Source organism: Bacillus rossius, chromosome 16, assembly GCF_032445375.1.
Source record: "Bacillus rossius redtenbacheri isolate Brsri chromosome 16, Brsri_v3, whole genome shotgun sequence".
Taxonomy (NCBI): Eukaryota; Metazoa; Arthropoda; class Insecta; order Phasmatodea; family Bacillidae; genus Bacillus; species Bacillus rossius.
In genome coordinates, this window is record NC_086343.1 from 2288999 (window position 1) to 2310952 (window position 21954).

General features: G+C 39.1%; 1 protein-coding gene across 4 annotated transcripts in view; it reads right to left on the reverse strand.

Annotated features, from left to right (window-relative positions):
- The window catches only part of LOC134540396 (fatty acid synthase-like), a 140720-nt gene that overhangs the window by 43126 nt on the left and 75640 nt on the right, over nucleotides 1-21954 (reverse strand). The window contains exons 31-36 of one of the 4 annotated variants that reach the window (XM_063383105.1): nucleotides 20070-20340; nucleotides 19650-19945; nucleotides 18813-19043; nucleotides 18063-18296; nucleotides 17487-17651; nucleotides 16184-16640 (exon numbers count right to left, since the gene is read on the reverse strand). The exons of 1 other annotated variant lie outside the window; for it this stretch is intronic. In XM_063383105.1, the coding sequence (XP_063239175.1) occupies nucleotides 17520-17651; nucleotides 18063-18296; nucleotides 18813-19043; nucleotides 19650-19945; nucleotides 20070-20340 (1164 nt within the window). In that variant the 3' untranslated portion in view covers nucleotides 16184-16640; nucleotides 17487-17519. 2 more of the 4 variants (XM_063383104.1, XM_063383106.1) reach the window with 2 other exon arrangements.

The window sequence follows — 21954 nt, forward strand, 5'->3', positions numbered from 1 at the left end:
ATAAGAATGCGAAATTATAGAGTGATGTTGCTACACATTGCTTTACGCATAATAAAGATAATCTCCATGAGGATCGGAAGCCATGTTGTCAAGGAGTCAGTACACCCGCTTGCCACCAGGGCGATCCGGGCGCTTAAGGGTTCTTGCTCATAGTCAACGTCGCAGACTTTTCCGTGAGTTAACGCGTTTTATTTGAGTTCTCCCATTTCCCTTCATGTTAATTCCATCATCTCTCCATTATTTCACCATTTCTCCCTGTTTCGAGGAACATCGATGTCGAAGAGATGTTAAATCCTCATTCATTAATAAAGCAAGTTCATGTTAATAAGTGTGCTTTTATTAAAACATTGGTAGTATTGTTCAAATGTGAGGATATGAACGATAGCCTTTAATTTCTCGTGTTGGATGAGAGTACTCTATGGTTCAAGTATTGCGCTACTGCTTTCAGAGAGCTACATGGAAGGGATAATTAAAGCAGTACAAAGAAAATGGTGTTCGCAATTTTAACAAGTTCATCAGTTTGAGATCTATCATTCAAATCTTTATCAGTTAACTTACATCTACCACTGGCTCCTTGAAAAAAGAAAGTAAATCGGCAAAACACAACATTACTTGCAGGCACGTCCTGTGCAGAAAACCTAACGTAAATAATTTTATTTCAACTCAGGACAGAACACACCATCACAACCCCTGCATAAAATCTGAATACTTAGCTGATTCAAAGACCATGACAAATAATGTGTCAGAAAGCAGAATTATTGATAAAACCCTATTACATTTTATATGAATCAGACTCAACCACTAATTAGTGTAACTAAAAGTAGCAAAAACTTGACTAACCGAGCTTCGATTACTGAGGTTTCATGTTGAAACATTTGCTTGAGGACCAAGAGAACTATCTAACTTGTTGGAAGCCTAAAGAAAGTTAATCCCCACAATATCATGTACTAGTAGGGCAAATAAAGGAGTCACGAAAGAATCTACATTGAAGAAAAGCAGAGAATACATAACTCCGAAAAATTATAACATTGGGTCAACCTACAATGAAGATGATTTTCTTATAATTTCTTGTTATGTGAGATTTTGGTTATCCAAGGTTACCACGGTCCACATTAACTCTGCTATTCATGACTTTACTTACTTTTAATTAATACTTACCCGAGTCTAATATTGCTTCAAAAGTGTTTTCTAATATTTTCCAAGACATGGAGTCCATTTTGGAAGTCTGTGCCTGAGAGATTCCAAAAAATGCACTGTCAAACTTATTTTTGTTTCTTATTGCACCTCTCTTGCGTGGGACACCAAGTTTATCTGAAAGTAAAATAAATAAATAATGATGATCCATTTTTATTTGCAGCATGCAGCATTATGGAGATTATCGGTTTACAACGATTGAGAGATATTTTGCATGAGTGACAGAAATTAAGAAAAGGTGGAACTAGAAAACGATTGATCAAAAATAGGGGAGGAATTAAATTGGGATACATTCAATTTTTGGCGTACGTCAAGGAACTGGTGTAAGAAAAAAGCTTTAGAAAAGTGGTCTTCTTTGATACAGCTATTTTAGAAAATTGGTGGAGAACGTTGACTGAAGATTCTTCTGCGATAGAAGTAAATATGAACAAGCAAGGAATACTTTAAATGTCGAAGGCTCACAGTGTGACGGATAAAAATTAGCAGGATCTAGAAGGAAGGCATAGCAATAGAAGGCGATTGCTAAAAACTGGATGAGCACTTAAAATTAAAAGCATCTAGTATTATATTTTTAAAATTTTTTATCAATATTGTCTATTTTCAATCAACAAAATTTTCAAAAGTGTTTACCCCTCTGCCAGTTAGCATCCAGTATATCTTCCACCAGGTCTGTGTTGCTAAGCAGGTTCATTTGAAACTCATCCAGGTTGTCGGATTTCGGGAATGTTCCCCCGATGCCGGATATCACGACGTCGTCAGGAGCGGGGTCCATGCTGGAGAAACTGGCCATGGCTACAGGATAGCCTGCAAACAGTTCACACATAACATTAACACAAACATATATTTACATATAGACTTAAATAAGAGTAGTGATTGCTAGGAGTTGCAGTCAAGTGTAGGGTTATGGTGCATGAAGTGCTTTGCAAAGATTGACTTTTTAACACAGCAAGACTAACTTTAGGAACATTTAGACTGCAGCAGAAATTGGAAAATTTTATCTTGTGTGGCGTTTAGTTCAGTGTAAAGAGTTAGACTACCTATAATACTATTCAGTATAGGAACGTGAAAAATTGTCCACATTTCCATTCAGTGAGAATATCAGACCCCTTCATGTGTCTCTACAATGCAAGCTACATTTGTGCTGTTATATAAAAGCAAACAGTCAGATACTTTTCACCTTATCATGCCAAAACAGATGCAATGTATTTAAATTAAATTTGGCATGTAGATTATACAATCAACACAAGGTATCTTTTTGTTTTCATCCATCAACTTAAATATACAGGCAATTGGAATTTGCAGGGCATAAGTTCACTAGGTGGCAGAGAGTGCCAAAACAAGCTACGTTAAGGAACATATGTCCGTAAATGCTCGTGGTATGAGTAACAGCCGGTCCAGCGGCTGGAGTCAGAGTGTGGTTTGGAGTACTGGCCGATGACCGGAACACTGCAGTTACCTAAGGTACAATGGACCCAAAATACAGGCTCCAGTCAAGATCTACCAAACTGTGAAAGTTGTTGGAAGAAAAGAACGAGACGCTCGGCGAGTTTCTATTTGCCAACAAGTTAACAAAGGTGTGTTACGAGTCTTCAACAATCGGCAGATTGTTCTGCAACCGGGCTGCACTGCGAATCATTTGCCACAGAAGCTATGAATTGGACGATGTCGTGAACTACTAGTACACAGTCAAAGTCTCGTTTGCATTTCAATAGATTACAATAATTGCGACTCGCTGAACTAGACATTTTATGTTCAACCAACTGCTGTGTGTCCCAACACAGCACCACCAAATTGTTTAATTGAGAGATATTGTAGTGTGTAGCCTACTGGTATTGAAGAGTGGGGTTAAGGTGGTAGAGTTCTAAATTATTTTGCTTCTAATATTTTGTTTTTGCTCATGTTTTGAAATAAATAATATAACCATGTTTAATTTTTATAAAAGGTGTTGTCTATTAAAAAATCCTTATTTATTTTTATTTTTTTTAAATTAAAGGCAAATATTTATGTCATTGGTAACATGTACTGAAAGCTTGAAATTATGAAGTATATATGTACAGTTCATATGCAGCCTTCGTCTTCAAAATTTTTATTTTTATTATGTAATTCATTAAAAATATAAAAATGAACCTATCCATAAAACCACAGAAACCTTAGATTTTCAGGGTTTTGGGAAAACCTATTTTTTCTATCTTTTTGATTGATATATTAAAATTAAAGAGTTCGAAGACGAAGGCTACATACGAATGGTTAATCTTAATCTACACGACATGACTTCATGCTTTCAATACATGCGAGGATTCACATACAAATTTTCATTAAAGTTCATAAAAAGCATATAAAATATTCTTGTTTACAAACAATCACATATGTTTACATTATAAATTAACTAACAAAAAAAGTGCAATAATACACAAAATATGAAATGAAATGCCTTTAAATAGACCAAATAAAATTTTCCGCAGTTTCCAAAAATCACATAAGGCTGCTTAGTGTCTGTATGTTTCTGTAGTAAGAAAATAAGTTGTTATACTCTATAATTTCAGAGTGCATTGTTAGCCCAGGAATTTTAGGCTCAAAAATACCCTAACCCAGAATAAAATATTATAAAGCTGCAAATTTGGTCGTCTTAAGTCGCAAAAATCGACACACCGGTGAAATTGACCCTTCAGAAATTAAACCCAAGAATAAATACTCTTCTATATATATTTTATTTCATTGTAAGATCATACTGAATAGCTGTAAATTTTCAATTAGTAAATGAAATACATTTTAAGCGTTGTTAAAGCGATTATCTTTCAAGAATTTCTTGAAAAATTAGCAAAGTTACAAATCAACTGACTCAGAGTGTATAAATTAAGCCAGATAGCTAAACAATGGTTTCTACAATCGATATTTTCTACAGTTTTCTTTTTCCAATGGTGTATTATTCATTTTCATGGGATGGTTTGTTTAGGAGATACGGCCGCCTAAACAATAGCGCGCGTCGTGTAATCACGAGTTATGGTGCGAGTCGCCACCAGCCGTTGTCTAGACGCATTTTACAATACAATAAAGTACAAAAAAGAAAGTTCTTAGTAGTGTAAATAAATCCGAAGATCCCAATCTTGGTACAGAACGGCGTCTTCGCTCATCTGGAGATGCCTTCAATATAAAACACAACTTCTGTTCGGAAGGAAACCAAAAAGGAGTTGAAAAAATATATGTGAAGTTACTACATTGCCCTTTAAGGATAGTGTTATTGCTGGAGCACTCGAACGAATGGATGAGTGGGGCGAGATTGTCCATGCTCGGGCTGCAAGTGTTGCTGATCTCGTTGCTGCTGAAGCTAAATACCACAAGCAATGTAGATTGCTATTTGCATCTCCAGGTAGGCTTCCAGCTTATTAAATAGCAGTAAGTTTTGTAGAATACTGTAGTGTACAACAGTAAAATAATAATGCTACAAAATTAATATTTTTCAATTGTTTATTATTTCTATTTTAGGAACACTACAAAGTCTGCAAGACAATATAACCTTTCTTCGAGGAAGAGGGAGGCCTGAAGATGAATGTAGAGCTTCTGCGTTTACAAAGCTGTGTGCTTATATGGATAGTGCTGAAGATTTACAATTTCTTCTAAGTGACCTCATAGAAAAGATGAAAAACTTCAATACAAATAATCCTAATGATTCCCTTTGCACTACCAAATATTTGAAGGAGAAACTGAATTTACGTTATGGGAATAGTGTTTTTATACCTGAAATATCAGGAAAATCGTCTCTTGTAAACTTGAAGGGAAAAGCGAGTAGTATTCTGCATGACAAATGGTATTTGGACAAGGAGACAATGGAAGAACAGGAGAATATTCGCATTGTAGAGGCAGCAGGAGATATAATCAGGCGAGATATTCGATCATTAATGTTCGACACCAAAGTTTACCCTGCCTTGGAGTCTCTAAATTCAGGACAACTACCTGAAACATTGAAAACATTTCTGAATGGAGTAATTAAAGGTTAAGTTGTCGATAGAAATAAGACAGCAATCGGAGAAGCCATAATGTCTGCATGCCGTCCCCGTTCTTACATATCTCCTTCACTGCTGGGCATTGGTGTATTTATTCACCGGCATCATGCATCGAAACAGCTGGTAGATATTCTCAGCAGTCTTTCATTCTCTGCAAGCTACAAGGAGGTTCAAAGAATGCACTTCTTTTACAAAATTAATTATAATCATCTTTAATTTCTCCTTAGCAAGCAATTATTTTTACATCCTTTTAAAGCACCTTTAATTTTAATACACTTGTATTTTGCAACTTAGTTGTACTACAGAATTGTATAATTTTTGTTCAGATATGAATTTTCGGCTTTGGAGCACGACAGAGCCAATACTAGTGGAAGCAAAAAAGGGTATATCCAATATGCCTTTGATAATGCTGATTTTAATATCAGAACCCTTACAGGACATGGCACATACCACTCAATGGGTGGTGTGCGATTTATCACCCCAGCTCAAAACCAAGAATCAATGAAAATTAACAGACAGCTTCATCCACCATCAGCAGACATCATAGCCGCCAGAGGCAAACCTTAAATTCACAGTTACAAAAAGTCAACATTGCCAGTACTCAAGGGCATTAGCATTCGCGAGCTAGCCACTGTGTTTGATGCTACAGCTCGGTCTGTGAAAAATGCTATTGCAGCAGATATACTTTTGACCTCTGCTAGATGGTTAGAAGAGTTTTCAGCGTCATCTTGGAATGGTTTTATGCGAAGCTGTATACACACAGGGAAAATTATTTGGTGCGTCACTGCAGTCGAGGTAGTGCCATTTATAAATTGAGAACCATAAAATCACAGTACTATTTATACTGCACTTCTTTTTACAGCTGAGGAGTGTAAACGCCACAATCAGGGCAGCTGTATTGTTACTTTTGATCAGCCACTTTATGCGAAGGCATCAGAAATTATCGCAGCTGCACCTCCTGGGGAACTGGATTGGTGGATTCCATCTACTCATCAGTTACATGGGCTCTGTTGGATTCATAATGTCTGGAGTGGCATAGAAGAGCTGTGGATGCAAGTTTATGCTAAATCTTCAGTAACACACATGATTTCAGGCCATGCATTTTCTAGAGCTGTGCGAGCACACATGTTAACTTCTCAGGCCCTGATTACTATGATACTAGGAATGGATCAAGAAGAATTACACAAACTCTTTCTTGAAGTTATAAGTGGTGAGAAAATTATTCCAGATGCCGTGGAGTCACCTTTGCTAGTCAGTTTTCTAGCTTCATTTGAAAGAAAGTGACAGTATTGTCTGAACAAAGTCGTACTGGCAAGTTATGGGTGCAGTACCTACAGCAGGTGGACATATTACGCCTTTTTATAAGAGCTGAAAGGTCTGGTGATTGGGAATTTCATTTACAGTGTGTACGGTCAATGCTGCCATACCTGCATGCTGCTGGACACTTTCACTATGCAAAATCAGCTCACCTATATGTCCAGAAGATGGAGGAACTTCCATCTCGAATGCCACCAAATGAGTACAACAAATTTACATCACAAAGTTTTTTTTTACTTTACGAAGAAAGGACGAGTTCTGGGGAGGCGTATGGACAGACTTGTCGATAGAGCAGGATCTCATGCGTGCGCTCAAAACTTAAGGGGGCCTTACAAGAGGATGTGAAATAACAGAAAGTACACTTGCATATTTTGTAGCTGCTTTTCCTGTATGCTTGAAGTTGTGCAATGCCTTGGAGGAGCTTTCTGGCATCAAAGCTGGATAATCTGAACAGCATGTTGAGTTATGGGATTCATGCAAAACCAGAGATGCTCGTGATGTTGCTGTACTACTGTCTTGGCTTAAGCAACAGTCTCCTTGGAATGCAGACTGCTTGCAATCACTTGCATCTGGTGTTGTAGGAGATGATAGTATTAACTGTGATCAAGCAGAATATTTTGGTTTGGGTGCTATAAAACGTACAATAGGTTCGACATTTGGTGAAGTTAAACTTACACATAAAAACAGAGTCAAACCTCTCTCAGCAGTGTCTCAAAGCATTTTGATACGTGATGATGTTGTAGAGGTAAATTCTCACCAGCTCTTTATGCGGATAGTGTGTGTCATGAATACCGAGAATGATCTCAAACACTATCTCAGTTATGAACTTTCTCCAAGACCTCCAGCTCTTTTTGATGAAGTGGGAATGCGTAAAACAGTGAAATCAGCTTTCTTACAGTTGTTCTCCTACACAACACCTGAGGAAAACTCCACAAACGACCCAAGAAGAATAGTAATTGATGGTGGTCATCTACTTCATGCTCTATTTTGGCCACGTCCTGCTACATATGGCCAAATAGTGGATGCATACTTACAATTTGTGCAGAAACATTATAGAGCATCTGTGACTGTTTATTTGATGGCTACAATGTTCTGTCTACAAAATCACAAGAACATATTCGGCATGCTTCTAAAAGGACATCTGCTGAATTTATGTTTGACATGAACACATCTGCGAGCACAACGCAAGCTGATTTCCTAAGTAACCATCACAACAAGGAACGACTGATCACCTTGTTGGCCCACCATTTCTAAACAGCAGGAATCAAAGTGTGCCATTCTGAGGGCGATGCTGATACTCTTATTGTGAAGAAAGCGCTTGAGCTGGCTTTATTGGGAAACAATGTCACAGTTGTTGCATCTGACACAGACATTGTAGTCATGCTGTTAGCCCGCGCCACTGATGTCATGGACTTAAGAGTCCTTAGTCCAGGTACGAATACAAAATGTGACCAAGTGTATCATGTGAAGGAAATTCAAAAACATATAGGAAAGAGCAAAGATAATGTCCTCTTCTGTCATGCAGTTACTGGTTGTGACACATCTGCTTTCTTTGGCAAAGGTAAAAAAAAAAAGCATGGAAAATTCTCCAGAAACCTGGCATGGTCTATGTTGCACAAGTGTTCAACAGTCCAGAGTCTACGAAAGAGGAGGTTTGTGCTGCTGGAGAGAAATTCGTCATAGCTCTGTACGGTGGGGAAAATGTCACCAGTTTAGATGAACTCAGAGTAATTCAGTATACACGCTCCATCGCTAAGCAGTCTGTTACGGCAGCCTTCGAACTAGCGAAATTGCCACCAACAAGTGCAGCATGTGCAGAACATTCACTGCGGACATATTATCAGGTTTTTTCAACTATACACTGAGAATGTAACTGAATGTATATAATATTGAAACATTAAATAATAAAACTTGTGTTTTTTTCCCTAGGTTCAGCAGTGGTATGATAATGTATCCCTTAATTCAGTCGACTGGGGGTGGAAACTGGCTGGAGGATACTTGGTTCCAATACTGACTAGCCGGGCACCTGCGCCTAATTCTTTGTTGCGCCTGATTCCCTGTGGCTGTAAGATACTGTGGCTACAGATATGAATGCAGGCGTGCTGGATTGACCTGCTCGACGATGTGTGGACATTGTAGAGGATGAAGCTGCATGAATATAGAAATTCAAGATTTTCATGGAAGTGGCGACGAAGATAACCCAGAGGAAGCTACTCTATAAGTAACTATATCTAATTCATGAACCAAATAAATTGCTTACTTTTTTTTTTAGTTTATAATTCATAATGAAAGAGTTGTAGAAAAGATTGCAAACATTACTACTTTGCATATAATTAAGAGAGGGTTTTATTAACATAGAAAACCGTATTCCAGTTTTAATAAAATAAATTTATGTTAGTAAATGCTGTGCTAAAAGTTATATTACCATAGGACTAACGTAAGTTATTTACTTTGAAATTAATTAAAACAAAACTGAATTAGGAATCGAAATAGTGAAGTTTCAGTTTAGGTGTCGCATAACATAACAGTCCAAATAATTAATATAAATTATGTATACATGATTAACATACTTATAATATGCGTGTAACTGAATGTTACTTGAATATTATAACTAGCTTACACTTACATAGATTCTGTAGACTTGCAATAATTGCACTTGACGATGCACGCCAGTGTATGTGATTACACGACGCGCGCTATTGTTTAGGCGGCCGTATCTCCTAAACAAACCATCCCATGAAAATGAATAATACACCATTGGAAAAAAAAACTGTAGCAAATATTGATTGTAGAAACCACTTTTTAGCTATCTGGCTTAATTAATACTCTCTGAGTCAGTTGATTTGTAACTTTGCTAATTTTTCAAGAAATTCTTGAAAGATAATCGCTTTAACAACGCTTAAAATGTATTTCATTTACTAATTGAAAATTTACAGCTATTCAGTATGATCTTGCGATGAAATAAAATATATATAGAAGAGTATTTATTCTTGGGTTTAATTTCTGAACGGTCAATTTAGCCCGTGTGTCGATTTTTGCGACTTAAGACGTTCTTGCCCGAAAAAAAAAAACATGGACGTCGGCACGGGAGAATAGGGGAAATTCAGTATGTTTTTCAGGAAGGTGAATAGTACTAATGACCAAATTTGCAGCTTTATAATATTTTTTTTCCGGGTTAAACTCTAAAATTCGTGGGCTATGTGGGATGTGAATTGTTATAGCGGCAGGGCATCAGCCCGATGGAAGGCCACGTCGCCGAGACTCGAACAAGCTACCTGGACTGGCTGCGACTCACGGGAGCTGACGGCGCTGTCCTGCCGCCCGGAGCGTGCGAGTGGGCAGCTGCAGGCCTCGCAGTGACTGGTCGACCGCCGATGCACCGAATTTTGTTTTCCGCGAACGCAGTTTATTCACTTGTCATTCACCCATTTCCCAGGAGCGTATTGTTTGTCCCGGAGGCGAGCAATTAAACAATGGAATATGACCCGTGGACTTAATATTCATACACTTTCGTGTGAATTCAAATGATAAATGACCTCAACATCTAGATTTTTTTTTAGCATAACACTTTTCAGTGGTCAATTCAATATTCAGGAAAGAATTTTTTTTAGTTTAGAGATATATATCTGGTTTATCGCGAGGTCATGAAGAACAGACTAACTATTTAAATTAAGGACTCTGACAAAGTATAAAAATTGGCTTAGGAAAAATGCCAATATTCCTCTCTGTGCGAATTAAGGAACGAATCAGGACAGCTGTACCGGGACTGGAACCTGAGCCGGTAATCTACCACTGCAGAACTTCTCTCAGTTCTAAACTTTGTTAGTGGGAAATTATAACACAAAATCAGAAAAAAAAGGCATGACAAAAAAATTAACATAAGAGGAAGTTCTTTTTAGAGCATGAGGAGAAATGATTTGAGTGCCAAATCCCGTTATTTATCTGGTGTGCGTGTGTATATTTACATATATGTAAATATACACACGCAAAGGTTATTATGAGCTGTGTTTCTTCGAGTTATGTTTTTGGAGGGGTGAAATAATATTTACGGGATGTACTACAAAATAAAACTCTGGAAGAAACACTTCTGTGTGTGTGTGTGCACACACACCCATATATACACCAGATAAATAACTGGATTTGGCACTCAGTTATTTCTCCTCTTTCTCTAAAACGAGCTCCTTCAGGTTTAATTTCTTTTGATAACTTCTTCTGATTTCGTGGTATTATTTACTACAAAAATGTTTAGAAATGAGTGGGGGTAGAAGTCCCAATACAGCTTTCCTGATTTCGTTATGCCATTCAACAGTGCTTTAAAATAAGTATGATACGACATTTAGTTCTATGTTTTATAGTGCACAAATTTGCTAATTATTGAAGTGAAACTTCTTTGGGTAATGGGAGTAAAATGTCAAGACCGAATGTTAATGCAACTTTTCATGAAAGATTATTGTGAAACGTTTTTGACGGGAAAGAAGAGGCACTGGCTTCCGTGATGTGTGGCTGGTGTCGTTGATTTACTTCCAGCAAATACTGGCTATAGTAACATCGCCATAAAGTTAGCAAGTTCGACGATATCTGCTGAACTTCCGCGCCGGTCGTATATGTCAACGCAGAGCTGAATATCCAGTCATCAAATCTGAAGCCTTCATCGATGAGATCGATGAATTAGTAAACTTCCTAGCTGCCGAAGGAGGTGCTATCTTTTGACCAAATGCTCCAGACTAGTTCCTTTCAGTAGCCTGGCACGCCTGTATGCTGAGACAAAGCACCCGGTGGTCCTCTGCGAGTACCATCTCAGTTGTACGACTGCGTGTTGCCAGAACGATCCGTAGTAATGTGTCTGTGAATCACCTGTCTTCAAGGATTTTAACACACACACACACACACACACACACATATATATATAGGGGAGGACGGGGCAAGTTGACGAGCGGGGCAAGACGACGAATGACTTAGTTCCACGTCATGGTACTAGATAGCACCACCTAACAGACACTACTAGCGATCCACACTGGTGGGCACTAAAGAATCGCACAGTGAAGCCGCTGCCACCATTTAGTTGTTTGTTAGATGATGTTCGTACATTTGGTCTGACGTATTGTAATTTTCAAGAACTTCGAAGTAATATCTCATGGACAAACAGGTAAGATGTTTGGTTATTCAATGCCACACATTATTACCTTAGACAATATACTTTTCTTAACCACTATATATTGTTAACCTTTTATATTTTTTCCTAGCGAAAAAATCCAATACTAATATCATTGCTGATCGGGGCAAGTTGACTGGGGCAAGATGACGACTCGTCATCTTGCCCCAAGTGCTTTTTTACAGTTGTTTCTTAATTGTTCATGCCCTACAGGCTTTCATTAAACAAAAATTCTAATTAAAAAGTATTTAGCCTACCTAATTGTATTTTCTTCCTAGGAAATGCCTATTCATGGTGGAAGATTTCGAGAAGTTTTCACTGAAGAGCAGCTAGAATATTTAAGGAACTACTCGACAGCAATGGATAACATGTTTTTTGGGATGACAAAGCAGCAATGTAGAAGACTTGTGTTTTACTTTGCAGAATATAGTGGAATTTCGCATCCGTTCAATGTTGAGACCAGGATGGCAGGTGAGGATTGGTTTGATAGTTTTATGAAAAAATGTAAGTTCAGTTTTCGGAGACCAGAGGAAACATCCATTGCCAGAGCAATGGGCTTTAACAAGCCAAATGTTGACAAGTTTTTCTTAATTTTGAAATAAGTGCGGGAAAAACATAGATTTCCAGCTTCTGCCATTTGCAATGCAGATGAATCTGCACTTTCCACTGTACCTAATAGGCTACCAAAGGTTATTTCACCCACAGGAAGTAAGAGAGTTTCCAAGATCGTTTCGGCAGAGAGAGGAAGAAATGTTACTATTGTTTGTTGCATTAATGCTTGCGGATATTACCTGCCCCCTTTTTTGGTTTTCGCAAGAAAACGGATGCGACCTGAACTTGTGAAAAGAGCCCCTCCGGGAACCGTTGGACATTGCAGTGATAATGGTTGGAGCAATGGAGAAATATTTGTGTTGTTTTTGAAACATTTCGAACTACATGTGAAACCAACCAGTAAATATCACGTGCTGTTGCTTGTTGGCAACCATAAAACACACGTAACACTGGAGGCTATAAACTTTTGCCGGGAAAATCACATCGTTATGGTCGGATTTCCACCCCACACTACCCATAGTCTTCAAATGCTGGATGCTTCCTTTTTTGGGCCATTAAAAACCTATTACAGTCAAGCTTGTGACAACTTTATGGTCACTAATCCAGGGCAAGCCATAACTGACAAAATAAATTGGTGAGCTACTAAGCACTGCTTATTTAAAAGCAGCTACAGTCGGTAATGCAGTCAATGGGTTCCGAGAATGTGGAATCGAGCCTTATGATCCCCTTGTGTTTGCTGAGCATGATTTAGCTGCAGCTAACCCCACCGATCATGGTCTTGTTATGGAAAAAGCAGTTAATGAACATCAGGCAGAGAAAACTGAAGAACCAGGACCTTCAAGAAATGCTACTTCTATTGAGCCAGGACCATTAATAAATGCTACTCCCATTGAGCCAGGACCTTCAAGAAATGACATTTTCATTGAACCAGGATCTTCAAGAAATATTTCTCCGATTGAGCCAGGACCTTCAATAAATACTTCTCCCGCAGCTTCCATTGAGCCAGGACCTTCAAGAAATTCTACTCCCGTTGAGCCAGGACTTTCAAGAAATGCTACTCTCATTAAGATAGGGCCTATAAGAAATGCTACTCCTGTTGAGCCAAAACTGTACCGAAGTGTTTTCGATTTCAAACCATTGCCTAAAGAAAGATCACATGTGAGAAAAAAGGATAAGTCATAAGCAATGTGCAAGTGTCATCACAAGCTCACCCATGAAAGCGATGCTGGTTCAGAGAAAAGCTCAGAGGATAGATCAAGAACGTTTGAAGCAATAAATACATGAGTCTCGAGATGCCAAAAAAGTAACTGTTACTAAGAAACTGAAGTTAGATTCTCGAGAAAAATCCAAGAAGCTCCAACTTTCGCCAGGCATGACTTCAGCTCAAATATCCGAAGTGCAGTGTCTTGTGTGTGATGAGATTATGTCGACCCTCCATCAGAAGATTGGATCGAGTGTTGCAAATGCCACATATGGTGGCATGAGGACTGCTCGAACTTAGAAGGAGGAAAATTTGTTTGCGATTATTGTTTATAAAAACACCAACTCTGAATTAGTTATGTAAGTTAACTATTAATTGTAATTTTCAACAAACCAAGCCTTTAATAATATGCCATATATGTAAAAAAAGCATGTAACAATGTTAAATTAGTTAATTTACATTAGTTTGCATTCTAAGAATAACTATGTTTAAACTTGTGCAGAAATGTCATCTTACCCCGTAGTCAAAGTCATCTTGCCCCGGTAACGGGGCAAGATGGCACATTTGCATTATATTTTTAAAAGGGCAGAATTTGGGAGATAATATAGAAATATATATTTTTACATGTAGTTACACCACGACAAAAGACTATTCTAAGTGTTTAGGAAGTATTATGTTTTGCTCTTTGGCGCTTTGGCATTTGGATAGCTTAAGCTGGGTTCACAATTGAAAAAATAACAGTAAAAGTAAAAGTAGGTCGTGTGCATAGGATATTAACGCCATGTTTCGTAACCTAACGATTCACAATAGCAGAAAGTTGGTCGTGTGCATGGGAGCGAGGTCGTGTGCATAGGAGTGAAATGAATATATTTTATTTCGGTCGCGTACGCATGGCACTACAGCCAATGAGAGAAGAGCAGGGTGCTTTTTTGGCGGGACTAGAAATATGTATATATTTATTAACCATAATGTGTTAAGAAAATGTCGAGATAATAATAGTATTATCGTTATTTTGAAAGCTGATATGTTTATTTACTAACACAGCTAACAGATGTCGCATAGTTCGCGAAATTTCATTGGCTGAAATTAACACTAAGAATTCAATTGTGAACCAATTTCGCAGTTCGCACAGGTCGTGTGCATGGCTTGCTATGCACTCGCTTAATTTTTTTAATTGTGAACCCAGCCTTATGTTTACTATCGAGTTCGTCTTCTAAGGCTGGGTTCACAATTAAAAAAAATTAAGCGAGTGCATAGCAAGCCATGCACACGACCTGTGCGAACTGCGAAATCGGTTCACAATTGAATTCTTACTGTTAATTTCAGCCAATGAAATTTCGCGAACTATGCGACATCTGTTAGCAGTGTTTGTAAATAAACATATTAACTTTCAAAATAACGATAATACTATTACTGTATCAAAATTTTCTTACCACAATATGGTTAATAAATATAAACATTTTTTTTTTAATTTTTTTTTTCCTAACCTAACTAAAACTAAGTGTATTTGGGAGGGGTCCGGGTTAGGGAGGGACCTAAGTGCGTCTCAGGCCGAAGCCTATACGCCTAGTCATGCTGGGATTAGCCATGCAGGGAGAGGGTCGCATGCATCGTGTGCTAGGAGGGGATTGGCCAGCCATGGCAGCGATTGGCGCCATGACTAACTCCCCTCACTCTTAACTCTAGACTCAACTACTAGATAAGTTGGGCCCAGGTAAAACCTGCATAGACACAGGGAAAACCCTGGGCACTTTCATGCGGGATGCCAAATTTCATGCATTAATTTCAGCTAGTCCCGCCAAAAGAGCACCCTGCTCTTCTCCCATTGGCTGTTGTGCCATGCGTACGCGACCGAAATAAAATATATTCATTTCACTCCTATGCGCACGACCTCGCTCCCATGCACACGACCAACTTTCTGCTATTGTGAATCGTTAGGTTAGGAAACATGGCGTTCATATCCTATGCACACGACCTACTGTTACTGTTACTGTTATTTTTTCAATTGTGAACCCAGCCTAACCCGCGTGTACCAGTTTGTGTCTGGTCCTATGTCATCCGTGATGTCGCAATCTAAGATGGCGGTCGGCATCTCAGACTGGTGCCGGACCGGTCAAAACATACTCCTCGCATGTCATCATGATTTACACAGACAAATGTGTTTTTAAAATATCTAAACATTTTGATTGAAAGCTTTACACTCAATAGAGCATTTCTATTAGTGGCAATTACTAATTAGTTTGTATAAGACTTCATTCAAAGACTTTTTTTTTAAAGAGTAAACTAAGAATAGGGTGAAATGTTTTGTTTATTAAAATTATGTTGGAGTCTTTTGTGCACTCGTTTCTGTATAATAAGTAGTCTCTCTTGGAGTAGAAGAACCAGAAGTTACAATAGTAGTAGTACCATATACTGTGCTGTCTGTAGGTCTGCGAGGTGTGTTTCCCACGAGGCTGCGACTGTAGACCTTCTATTCTTGCTCTTCAATGAGAATGTAGACCAGTGAAGTTCTCCACCGTGATCATTAATGACTCGAAGGTTTTCGTTGCTGGGAGCTGTCAAGGTAAGGGAAAGGTGAGCTAGACAGAGCGATTGGTTGCAGTGGATTGGCTACACTGTAGTAAGTTTGTTCACCAGCAGAGGCTTCCAGAGACAACATTTTATCATGGACCTTGTGGTACATAGGGAACTGACCTCAGTTTGAGGGATAAATTAGAACTTAAAGGAAACAAAAGTTTCTTCCTCTGGGAAGGACATTAAAAAAAATGGATTTTCAAACTTTTATTATGTACCTATATTCTTAATTTTTTTACTATGATTACAGCAGAAGAAACACGTTGTTTGAAAGTGTTGGGATATTAATGTGCGCAAAATTATGATTTACTTTCTACAAATTACACATTAGGTTGTAGAAAATGTACTAAGAAAACTTATGTCCTTAAAATTATTTTAATTAATTTATTTTTTATTATTTTAAACCTGTACCCTTGATATTTTACACAGATAATGAAGTTATGTAAAAGCAACAAAATATATATCAGTTTATCTATATTAACAGTATGAAAATTTTTTCACATTCAGTTTTTCTTAATATCCTGATGATTTTCTCAGTTATATGCTGATGTTCTTTGCTGTTTTGTTGCACACCCTTCGCCAGATTTTAACGGACAATAATAGTTACAGTTGCCAGCATAATTTCTCTTCAGCGGCCTCTTGATCTTTCCTGAAAAATAAAAGACATTTTGGATTATGGCAGTTTTGTTTCAAGTTTAATATAGATGATAATGACACATAATTCATGCGTAAACAATTTGTGAGGTCAGGTTACCATGCTTGCCATCTTAATGACAAGGAGAACCAAGTTACAACTCTACGTGGTTGGGTTTAGCATGCAAGCTCGTCATGAGCTGGGAACGGGAGCGTTGATGGCCGCGCGACTGGTGCCCGGCCTCACCCACATTAGAACAAGCTCTGGCAAGGGCCGCCTGGCTTAGACTCCCGGCAGGGCCAGACCCTGTGGATGGCAACATGAGGCGTGGGTACCTGCATGTTCCCCTCCGCTTGTGATCCCATCACTGCTCCATCTCACCACTCCACTGCCCTTGGAGTTGGACGAGGTGTCAGCCCCCTTGCACAGGCCAGGCAGTCAGGACATGGGTGTGGGGTAACTGGGGTCATGATAAATATATGGGTAAAATGTCAACTTATTCACTCTTGGGAAATGGGATGTGTGTTTAAACACAGAAAAAAAAATAAAGACAGCGAATACTGATTGATGCTTTAATATGTTATCAGCTTTTCTTTGATGATGAGGAAACATTTTTTTATTACAAAAAAGGTCTTAGAAAGTTCTGATTTTACTCTTCGTAACTATGATAGGCAATGTAATTTATGGCCAATGTATTCTTTCAAAATTTTTTAATAAAGCTGCAATTTATGCTAGTGTTATTTATTCATAGCTAGTCACATTTATGACTTTACCTACAGAACTTGAAAATAAATATGTAAAATTTCAGTGTGGTGTAAATATATTGTTATTTATGTAAAAAGGAACCGAAACAATACTCACATTTATTAGGCACGTGCAATACTTGGTGAGGCATCAACTTCTTTGAGGTAAATAGTACACGTTAACTAGAGATGAGTCAGAGATGACATTCGCTACTTGCGAACTCGCTAGCAAGGACTTGTGATCATTCTCCACCAAGACCACGTTCAGAGACTCTTTGAAGAGCTGTGGATAAGCAAAAACATTTAATACCATAATGTTTCGAGGATAAGGTAACGACGGAGTCGTCAGAAATAATTATATTACAACTCTGTAAAAAATCTTGTATACTAGTAAATGACATAGGCCTACCCTTTAGAGAGAAAATAAAAAGATTAATCATATTTAAAATGATGAAACTTTAAAACGAATAATTGCATTCAATTTAGCTGTAAATAAAATCTACCATTCCTGAAAATATGATATTTTAGTTAGAAAACCAAATAAATATAAAATTTCCATATATTCAAAATTTTAGAATCATTCAGAGTGTATCGTAACTTTATGATGCAAAAGAATATTGAAAAAATTAATAACTTCTCTATAAACATAACGTGGCTAAAACTAAAATTCTTAAGATCAGCTTAAGTAATGTACCTTTTCAAGCCCGCAAGTGTCGTTGAGCTGTGTGTTGGGGCGAAAGAGAACCACTTGTCCGGACAGCGACGCTCCAGTCGGCCTGTAACTCAGCAGAGTCTCCACTCTCCTGTACACGGCCTCCACAGCGAGGCACAGATGCTGCTGGTTGGTCGTCCTTGTCTGCGGCAGCTCGGAGAGAGCTCTGTGCAGGCGTGATCTCCAGTCGGGGAGCAGCATGAGGTCTTTGTGCACCTGAGACAATAGCATTGTATGTTGTATCTGAACGTGTGGTTTTACTGCAAAAAAACAAGAACCTACTAAGCTTAATTTCTGATGATTTAAAATTAGAGATCAAATAATCTAATGCAAGGTACAACTTTGATGAATGATAACCTGTGACTTTAAATATTCACAGATAAATTTAGAAATAGGAATTACATGGCTGCCTATTAGTCGATAAAATCTTTAATTTTAAATCCAATTTTTTTTGGACTTTAACTCATTTTCACACTACTTCAGCAATTGATCCAGAAATACAAGGAACAATTTACAATTTATTAATCCAATAAAAATTTTATTTTCCAGCAAACAAAACTGTCGAAAGTGTTAGTTATATGTGTGTTTTATATCAGAAGACATTTCGTTCCATTTTATAAAGTAGAACATCATCTCAGCAGGAAACGAGTTGAAAACTTTTTACAGTATTTGCACCACATAAGCCCCTTAACAAACTTGAGAAATAGTTTACTCTGGTCTCACATGACATACCGAGCTCGCAGTTAGACCGAGCAGCCGGATAAGCAGGTTCACTTGCAACTGGGCACCCTCCCCCAGAAGCCTGGCCACATCCTGGTTGGTCTGAGGCGCTCCTTCCAGCAGGAACACTTGAGTGTTGTCTCCTGCTGCTTGGAGCTGCCTCGCCAGCTCTACTGCATACATCCCTCCCCAGGACACTCCCACCAGGTTGTAGGGACCCTCTGCCTGCACACGCCTCATGTCCTGGAACAGTGGCAGTCAGCGCTCCTTATAGCAGGAACACTTGAGTCTTGTCTCCTGCTGCTTGGAGCTGCCTCGCCAGCTCTACTGCATACATCCCTCCCCAGGACACTCCCACCAGGTTGTAGGGACCCTCTGCCTGCACACGCCTCATGTTCTGGAAAATTTTAATGTTAAGGTGGTTAGTCACTGCCTCACGTCTTACCATACATTGTGGAGGATTTTGAAAGATGAAAATGACAGATTTCAAACCACAAACAAGATTTAGTGGCACAGAATACTGTATTGTTAAGCTCCAGTACGTATAACAATCATGAGGTGGTTACTGGAAGTAAATTAAAGGAATAGTGATTCTTATGACCACAAAACAGGTGTTAACAAGCAGTAATGAATGGGAACTACACAGTGACCATTTCCGAACAACACATCTAACCCTTTGTTGTTGAGGATCAATACAGTCTGTACGATTTGTGCACTGTTGTCATCAGAAACATACGAGTCATACAGAGAGTTCAGGGCTACTAAATATATCAGTTTTATACTTGTGAGTGTGGGAAATTACAAGTAATAAGAGTTTCAAATGTTACTTATAACAGGAAGACGACCTACTTGTATGATAGCAGCGACGTTGTCTTTCAGACTGTGGGCTGTCCCTGGCAAGTGAACCACGATGGCTGGACACATGAGGTTACGAGCCAGCACCTCTGCAGCGCTCTTGGCCGGCTCTTGGAGTCCCGGGACGATGAACACAGGATGCACTTCACGCACGTGTGACGCTCTAGGAGTCTTGGTGCACATTTCCTCCAGTGAACAAGAGGCTCTGTGCATCAGGTCTTCTCCCAGTCTCTCCAGCTGCTCTAGAGACGAGGGCAGCAGTATCGGTAGCTGCTCCTCCGAGGATAGTGCTGCAGCGAGACATCAGAGACAATCCATAAATTCCAGTCCTTGATACATGGAGCAATAGTGAGTCTTAGATATGCTATTTTTATTTTAACTACAAATAAAACACAAGCTTTTCTGGATACTTACGCTCATTTGGCACACCTTTCTGTTCCACATCCAGGTACACAGTCTCCCTGGTCTTGCTAATCATCAGCTCATCCATTACTTTAGACAAGACTACTCGTAGATTATCTGCTTTAATATCGCCACTCATTTGCAGGTTCAGCACTGGCAACCCTGTGCTCTTACGCATGTGTTTCACCGTGGTTATGTCTGCGTTGAACATCATCACGGTTGGTGTGACTGATTCTATGTCGCACAAAGCTACTTTTACTAAGTTCATGGATAGAGAGTCTTTCTGCAAACATAGATGTTACATGACATTAGAGGTATATTACATCATCTGAAATTTTGCTTGTTACTTTATGTTAGTGTTGTGTACTCTTTGTGTGTAAATATTGTCAGTAGGTTGGCAGGTCTGGATTGGCAAGCTGTGTGTTGTTGTTGTTGTGGTTGTGAAGATGAACTGGCGGGAATATGGACAAGGAGTTGAAGGAATGATGGCAATAGTGTAGTAATGTATTCGGGTAGTTAATTGTGTATGAATGTATTGGTGAGGTGAAATACAACATTGGCGACGAGGGAAACGGATGTACGCAATTCGGGGATGGAACTAGTTGAGGAACGGGAAATTGTAATTGATTGAGGTTATGGACATTGATAACCCCTAATGGCTTTGTTTAGTTCGTTTGGCGAGTTTGTTCCTGGAAAAGATACGTGGAAGACATATGTTGAACGTCTACAGTATTATTTTGTGGCGAACAGAGTTAAGGAGAAAGAGGAACAAAAGGCAATTTTCTTTACTGTTTGTGGCACGGAGCTATATCACCTGGTAACATCACTGGTATCGCCTAAAGCAACCAGTGAAGTGACTCTTTCTGAGGTTTTCGGGCTGTTGTCCAATCATTTTGAGCCCACTCCGAGCGAAATAGTGGAAACATATAAATTTCACAAGCGGGATCAGCTTGAAGGAGAATCGGTGGCAGAGTATGTGGCAGAACTGCGGCGGCTCTCTACGCATTGCAATTTCACAGATCTTGACAGAATGCTACGGGATCGCATAGTCTGTGGGGTAAGGGATAGAGCAGTGCAGCATACCATGCTTGCTAAGGCCAAATTGACATGTAAAGAGGCAGTGGACTTGGCTACAGCAGCAGAAACAGCAAGTCGGAATGTGCACGATTTGCGCGGAACAACGACTGACTTAGTTGGAGCATTGTCAGAGTTGCGAACACACAAGCATGCACCAAACCCAAGACACATATCCGAAAACCCAAAAGCCTTTCACAGCAGGAATGCACCGGACAGCATTTCCACCAGGTGGGGGACGGGAAATAAGCTAGCAACAGAGCAGTCACAATTATGCTGGCGATGCAATGGCTGGCATAATCCACAAGGTTGCAGACATCAGGGTTCAGTTTGCCATTTCTGTTCCAAACGAGGTCATCTAGAGCGGGCATGCATAACAAAAAAGACTCAAACCACTAGCAGGGGTGTGGTCAAGGGGACGAAAGATGGGAAGGGTAGTGCGAATTACAGCATGAAGGAGGATTATGATTCTTCAGAACATGAGGTGACAACATACAGCTTGTATAACATGGGTACAGGAGCATCAAATTGTCGACCACCAATCCACCTGGAAGTATGGTTAGATGACAGGCGGTTGAACATGGAAGTTGACACAGGTGTGGGTCACACTATAATTAGCAACGACACATTCAAGCTATTGTGGCCAGAGGAACCAGTGTTGCAAGATGCAAACTTGGTGCTCCACACATGGTCCCAACAAAAACTGAAGGTGCTGGGATCATTAGAAGTAAATGTAAGAACTAAATCGGCATCAGCTAGATTACGGTTCTTAGTGGCTGATGGGAAGGGTCCAAGCCTGTTGGGTCGTAGTTGGATGGAGCCC